This window comes from Mastigoproctus giganteus, chromosome 5 (genome assembly GCF_048544385.1).
Source record: "Mastigoproctus giganteus isolate SK-2022 chromosome 5, ASM4854438v1, whole genome shotgun sequence".
NCBI lineage: Eukaryota > Metazoa > Arthropoda > Arachnida > Uropygi > Thelyphonidae > Mastigoproctus > Mastigoproctus giganteus.
The window spans coordinates 186,848,592-186,856,415 of record NC_143579.1 but is presented as its reverse complement, the minus strand read 5'-3'; the positions used below and the strand labels follow the sequence as shown (position 1 = coordinate 186,856,415).

The window sequence follows — 7,824 nt, the reverse complement described above, 5'->3', positions numbered from 1 at the left end:
AGAAAGACAGTTAGAATAAATGTGCGGAAAATTTCCTTTAGCCAGATGGTGGTTGATTGCTGGAAGAAACTTCCATCTGTCGTTGTGGAAGTTGATAGCTTAAATAAATTCAAGACAAACATTTAGAGGGAATGGCTGTGTAATTTTTTTTTTTTTTTTTTTTTTTTTGCGGATTCTACATAAGCTCTTACGCTTGCTTTCTTGGATCACATGCCTCTATTACTATTTGATTGAAATCATTAACACCTAGGCTATTATAAAAAATATCCTAATGAATATAAAACATGATTTCACTTCCTGTAAAAAAGCAGCATGTTTATTTATTTAATACTTCTTTCATAGATAATACAAGCACAGAGTGTTGTCCATTTCTTTGAGGTATTTAGAACTTTTCATTATAAAGGAATGTACAACTTATCCACCCATTTTTCTGAGTATCAGTTTTCGTCAAATTAGAAAGAAATTCTGTATAAACTACTGTTTTAATTCAGCCTTCTGCGTTGTGCTGCGTTGAGACTGTGCTTTTGCTTATCGTTTCCATTTCATGAGATGATTTTAATATGCTGTCAGTCCTGTTTTCCTTACCATTAGAGGTCGCTTTGGTTTTCTTAATTTTGTCTTCCTTTCTGTAAAAATAATCAAATACAAATTATTGAAATCATTTCATATAAAATGAATAAATTACTAAATAACAATGCAGCACGTTTATGTGTGGAGGAGGAAACTGGACATACGAGTTGCGTAATTACCGCAACGGTCCCCATCATTTTTGTCTTGCGCAATGAAAAACTCCCATTTAGTCAAAGGGAAATATACACTGGTGTTCAAAGAAAGTGCATCACCCTTTAAAATTGTAATTGTCGTCCGAATAACGTAAGTATATGGCAATATTTCTTACAGATTACATCAGATAAGATTGACACGCGTAGGTGATGACGTAATATTGCATCAGCTGTTACTTCCAGCTATATAAGCACGCTCTGCAAGGGTTGCAGTCATTCCTTGCTTGTGTCAGGAGGGCGAGCTACGTACAGTTGACGCTACGAAGAAAGAGTGTTATTGTTGCTTTACGTGAGGAAGGATGTTCTTCCCGTCTTATTGCTTATAGAGTGTCTTGTATTCAGTCGACAGTGAGTAGATTTCTTTCCAAACTCAAGAATGCTGGTTCTGCTGATAGGAAAAAAGGAACCGAACGCAATCGGGTCTGTACGCCAAAACAGGACTTATGACAGCGCTTATGCCTTAAAAACCGTAACGCTTCTTCGTCTGAGCAGACAAGAGACTGGGAACGTACAGGTGTGGTAGCAAGTGCAGTAACAGTCAGAAGACGCCTCTTCAAAAATGGACTTTTAGCCAGACCTCAAACTAAAAAAGGCCCAATTAATTTGGTGTAAGGAGCATGTGAAATGGAGTCCCAAACAGTGGGTCAGTTATTTTCTCGGATGAGAAGAAATTCAACCTGCATGGCTCTGATAGGAGACAAACGATTCGCCGTAGACGTGGTGAAGAATATCATCAAGACTGTATGGTGTCTACAGTGAAATTCCCTACCAGCCAAATGATATGGGGGTGCATTTGGTATCGCGGAGTAGATCACCTGCAGTTTATAAAAGGTTCTGTAAATACCAATGGATACCTGACTATATCGGAAGGCAAATTGCTGCCAACAGTTAGAGACCATTTCAACCTGCCAAGTAGCTGCATCTTTCAAGACGACTCTGCTCCTTGTCATCGGGCGAAAAGTGTAAGTAGGCACTTCTGTAGTTACTTTAGCTTCATTTCTGCATTAGAGGTTCGACAGTAATGTCTGCTAACATATGTTACAGGTGGAAAATTATTGGAAGAACGGTCCATTACAACTGTTAGCTGGCCAGGAAACACCCCGGACCTGAATCCTATAGAAAACTGTTGGCATGTGTGGAATCTGAAGTTGCCAGAAAGAAACCAAAGACCCTTCGTGAACTTCAGGAAGCCATAATTCGTGTTTGGAACCACGAACTATCAGTTGATTACCTTCAGCAATTGATCTTGTGAATGCCTCGACGGTGTGCTGCTGTCATCAGGGTCAGAGGTGGTTCAACTAAATATCAGTTTGCACCTGGTGAACTTTTCATTTTGTTTTCCATTTAAAATTATTAACTGAAGTAAATTGAGGGCTCCTGATAACATTTCAGTCATAATTGTCGTGTTTACCAAAACTGTTGTATATAGGCTGCAAATGCTCATTTTGGGATATTTTGAGAGCACCTGTCAAATATTAATTAGCTTTGCCTTAACTGTTAATAAATCTTTTGTTTATATTTCTATTTGTGATGCTAATCATTAATGTAACATACCATCGCGAAAAGGGTTAGAAATGTGAAATTCCTAGGTGGTGCACTTTCTTTGAACACCAGTGTAGCTGCCGTGGAGTTTATGACCGTGCATTAACTTAGAGTAATAAAAATCTCATGGTGCAATTCATTCATCCAAAACGAACCTATACACTGCTTTTTAATTTTAGTTAGCGTCACTTAGACAGGCACATTCTCCTCACTAAACAAATGGCGTAACGGTTAATACACCAAAATAGGTATCAATATACATTTAAAACAATAAATATTAATGATAAGTTATCACTTGTATTCTTTAGTAAGTACTAAAAAAAAAAAATTGCGGATGGTTTTAATGGACTGAGGTCAAATAAAACGATCCTCGTTACATCATATAACGTTAAATGTTATTAATAACAATAAACACTTTTTTATATATCGGAGTATTACATGAAACAGGTATAAGCTTTACTTTCATGTTAACTTAGCTTGAAACAAAATATGAGACACATTTTAAGTCCATAAGACTTTCACAGATATTCGCCCAGGTACGCCAAACTAGGCTGCTATCTGGGAGTCTAAAACGCCGACTGAACTGATATTCGGGTGACACTCAAGTCAAGTGGACCTAATTTCGGCAAAGTCCGGTCGGTTTGTGACAGCCAAATCCTCTGCTTGCACCTTCACAATGGTAAGACTGTTAGTAACCCTGGATATAAACCCCGTGTGCAAATCCTAAAATACAGCACCTAGTACACTAGAGGCAACCATCCAGGTGCGAAACGTAAGCAAGGCTCGAGGTGTGCGCCCACACCACATGGAGGAATGCCGTCCCTCTGTGTTACCAGGCAATACTAGATGGTAGGTGACTCTCATCAACTGGTACAGTATCACTACTCTGCTTATTGGACGACTGAAGTTGTGGAGCCCATGTTTAGTCTCCACAGAAAGGTTTGGACCAACCACCCATCTCTTCCATCATGCAGTATGATTGAGGTCTTTTGAGGTTATGATGGTTATCGTGGTGAGATACAATCTTCCTTACGTTCCTAGGGTATAGCTCTAAAACGGTGTTCGCAGACTGACCGCTAGATAGTCCACCGGACTGAACCTGTTGGCAACTCTCTGGGAGGCTTCCTGTCCGTTAGTGTATAAACGCGCTGCCTCTGCTCTGCCAGATAGTGACTAAACTAAACTATTATATTAGGGGCACCCGACAATTTCTTATTTACACCCGTATGTGTCTGTAATTTGCGTGTGTAGCAGATAGTGACTGGAGGTCTGAGTAATGTGTATAAGGGGCATTGTCGAGGTCGCGTTATGTCAAGGAGCTAGGTATATTCTTGCCATGAGTACGCCATATCCAAAAATTTCATTACTTCATACAGCATATCCTTGTAACCTTTTTTTACTACTAAATACATCATGAATTGTCAAACTAATAGAAAAAACTTATCGGCGAAGAGATCTAAACCTCCCAAACACTTCCTCGTTCATTTCACAAATATGCATTGTCTCAGTTCTAATCCTAATGGATCTACTTCTACTTACAATCTGCCAAACTCCATGTACTTTTTCTAACAGAATCCCAGTTATCAGTTGATTTAACCACTGCTCATCTCAACTGTCAAAATTATTGGCTGTATGATTTCGTTCACTTCAAAAGGTGGCACATGTACATATGTCCTTTCTGATATTCGCTGTCAGAGACTTAGTAATTTGGAATCTCCTCCTTTCAATCACTCCTGGCTTAAAATCTCTCTACCACATTCTGCCAAATTCATCTGTAGCCTCTATCGTTCTCCAAACTCCACTAATCATTTGGAACTCTTTAACTTCCCCTCTTTGAAACTTACTTTCTCCAGTCCAACGTTTCTAATAAAAGTGAGATAATTTGACTTGTTAATTATAAGGTTCACAAATCCAGCTGGATTCCGTTTTCTAGTCACACGGATCTAGCTGGTCTAGATGCTCATGCTTTTGCAATTAATAATGACCTCGCACAGATTGTTCATTTACTTACCAGAATACCGGACAATCCTAACCACGCATCCAACATCCTTGATCTGTTTTTCTCACATATAACCCTTCAAAGTAAACGGTCAAGGTGAATGGCCCTCTAGGCACCTCATTATAACTTGGTCATGGTCTCTTCTCCAATGGAGCCTTTCTCTTGTGGCCATTCTCAGCCTCATGTTGTTCGGCATTGCAAGAATGCAAAATGGGATGATCTGCAAGATTTCTTTTCTTCTTTTCCTTGCTAGGATTACTGAAAGGCAACTTTTGCTCAGATCGTGTCAGTGAAATTATTCTTCTAGGGATGAAATCCATTATTTCACACTCCAGCATTAAAATCTCATGCTTTATCTAAACCTCGGTTTTCCAATAAATGTGCTAAATCTGTTCAATGTTGCATATAATAATTGGCTTGTATCTTTAGGTTAATTTTTTCCCTACACCAAAGCTTGTAACAGTTGTAAAGCAGTTATTAAAAAACTAAACTATTACATATACCCATGTGTTATGGTTCTGTAATGCGTGTGGTCTGTGGTCGGTTTTCCTGTTTTGTTGGATGAAAAACCCCAATTTCTGGGGTCAGACCGACTAACTCAGCCACGGAGTGAAAAAAGCCCATAAAAGCCCCTCGCGTCATCGACAGGATTCGACGCCGGCCTTCCCCCCCCGTGTGGGGGAGGACGGTGACGATACCACTGTGCTACTACACGCGCAGACAAAAACACTTATTAATCAGTCCAAACTATACTGTATATCGAACAGGCTAAGAGTAGACAACTTGTTTCTTGTCCAAATGGTAGGCGATCATAGTGATCTCTCACCAAAGTTATTCGCCGCAACATTTGACCATCGCTAGTCCCACCTCTATCAAAACTAGATGGTTCTATCGCCATTTCAGCCAAAGATAAAGCTGACCTCTTAGCTTTCTATTTTTCTTCCAACTCGTGAATTGAATATCTTGGTAAACCACCTCTCACCATTGTCCAATACATTCAATGCCTCCTGTGGTCTTCCATCAAAAGGATGTTAGAAGGATTTTGAACAAGCTTGGTGCTAAGAAAGCTCCAGGTCCTGATGGTATTTTTCCACTTGTTCTCAAAACCTGTGCTCCTGTTCTGTGTCGCCTTATTTGACTTTCTTATTCCAAATATGTTTTCCCTTCTGCTTGGAAATTTGCTCATATTCAGCCAGTTCCTAAAAAGGGTGACAAATCTCTTCCATCCAATTATCGTCCCATTGCAATTACTCCTACCCGTTCCAAAGTAATGGAGAAATCAATTAACCGCCAACTCTTAAACTACCTAGAAACATTCCATGTGATCAACGATTGTCAGTTGTTTTCCGTCAGTGTCGATCCACTGGTGATATTCTGGCTTTTGTTACCCATCTATGGACAAACTCAATGGAAAAGTTTAGTGAAACTCAAGCAGTTGCTCTTGACATTTCAAAGCTTTTTGATCGTGTTTGGCATAAAGGTCATCTAAATAAGCTTCCACCTTATGGTTTACCAACTGTTTTTTGTAATTGGATATCTAGTTTTCTCCCTGACCGCCCATTGCTGGTGATGATAGATCGTTTTCTGTCTTCTGGCATCTTCACTAATGCTGATATTCCTCTAGGTTCAGTTCTTTCTCCCCACTCTTTTCCTGATGATAGCACTTTGAATTCCATCTTGCAGTTTGAGAAACCTTGCTCAACACAAACAGCTTCGACTTCTCGAATATCCACTAGCAATTCCTTAAATGCTCATTTCCAGATAATTATCCAGTGGGGCAAAGGTAACTCAAATCCTTCAATTGATTCAATCCTTCTAAAATTCAGTCCCGTCTTATATCTTGCAAAAATGCTAGTATAGAATCTGTATGGTGTGAGTTAGTTGGAAGCAAAGGTATAATGAGAATGGGAAAATGTATTTCCAAAAAATGGACACTTTAATTGATATTCTTTTTACAGAGTACTTTCTGAAATCTGTATTTTTTTTTGAAATTGATAATGAATTTAAATAATTTCTATAATCAAAAAGTATCTTTAGTTCTATTGCATTCCAACTTTTTTTTTTTTCTTTTTTCCCACACCTTGCATAAGGAAAGAGCTGTGTTATAATTTCCGTGCAGTTAAAATCAAAGTATTTCACACGCTAAACAAATAATTATTAGAATTCTTACTTTCCAGCATTCTCTATTTGAGCAACTGTGTCGGGCAACGTTTGATTATTCGTCTCTGGTAGCAAAAGGATCAACAATCCACCGGCAATGGATAATGCTCCAAACAGTCCAAGTGGCGCACTAGGATGTGTGGCACGACCCTACGCGTTCAGAGGAGGGAAAAGAAAAAAATAAATAAATAAAGGAAAAAACATTTTCAATGACAGATTTGAAAATTTTAAATAACTAAATTTAAACTTAACTCGTTAACGTAGTTGTGACAACATTGCCATCAGGGCAGGAGTAACAAAATTTTGACTACTGTAGCGGTAGTGCTCTTTCATCTCCAACAACTAAACATCTGCCTTCCTGATCAAGGACAGGTTCGGGTTATGAAATATCTAAGACTAATCAGCCTACTTATCTTAATACAGTAATAGTCACAGATGCAGACTACGGAAGGGGACAGAAAGTATTGCTTCTATGCCTCTATTGGTCCAAATATGTTTTAAGATTATTTCGGCATCCTTTCCTCTTCGGGAAATCCCAACTACATCTGTGGTAAAGCAGGACCTGATATTTTTGTTGCATTTTGCTTTAGTAAACCTACTACCCAAGAACGCAAAACGACGGTCATATACGTATTGTCATAACTATTATATGCAACACCTTCACAACGAGCTACTCGCGTTGCATAACTCCAAATGAGGAGGACTTTCTTGTTGCCACGTGTTCGTAGTAGTAAATCCGGCCAGCTGTCGATGCTATTTTGCTATTTCATAAGAGGGCGGAAAGGTTCTGATTGTAAGTTCTAATAGGGGTAAATGTTATTGCGAATGTCTCAAGTGACACCCGGTTATTTACAGTAGCGTTGTATTACAATTCTGGAGAATGACTTACCAGTTCTTTAGCAAAAGGAGCTAGAATAGTGCCAACTCTTGCACACGAATTACTGAATCCGATTCCAACGTTTCGTACTGTAGTTGGATATATTTCTGAAGAAAACACGTAAACCAAAGCGAAAGCTGCGGTGATGAAGAACTTTCCTACATTGGCAAGCGTGATCTTCAACCAGAGCAGATCTACCAAGAAATAAAAAAATAATAATGAATGTCACAGGCAATGCAACCTATGAACAAAATATCATTAATATTAACAAAATAACTGTTTGATTAAAAGACTGTTACGAAGTTTTTATAGAATTTTTGGTAGCGTTTTTTGAATGCAAGTCAGTGATATGGTTTCTGTAAAATGTTGTGCGCCAGTTCAAAAACTGAATGAAAATAAGAAATCGAATTTAGATGTTTATACATACCTGATTACTAAATACATCTGCCAAGCGCATTCGTGCT

The 7,824-nt window shown here is 38.7% G+C and overlaps 1 protein-coding gene across 2 annotated transcripts in view; it reads right to left on the bottom strand.

Moving 5' to 3' along the window:
* Positions 1–442: 442 nt before the first annotated feature.
* The window catches only part of LOC150085936 (organic cation transporter protein-like), a 37,558-nt gene continuing 30,176 nt past the window's right edge, over positions 443–7,824 (bottom strand). For both annotated transcript variants that reach the window (XM_090373590.1, XM_090373591.1), the window contains 3 exons: positions 7,373–7,554; positions 6,494–6,633; positions 443–626 (listed from right to left, as the gene is read on the bottom strand). In XM_090373590.1, the coding sequence (XP_090229716.1) occupies positions 488–626; positions 6,494–6,633; positions 7,373–7,554 (461 nt within the window). In that variant the 3' untranslated portion in view covers positions 443–487. The remainder of the gene's footprint in view (positions 627–6,493; positions 6,634–7,372; positions 7,555–7,824) is intronic.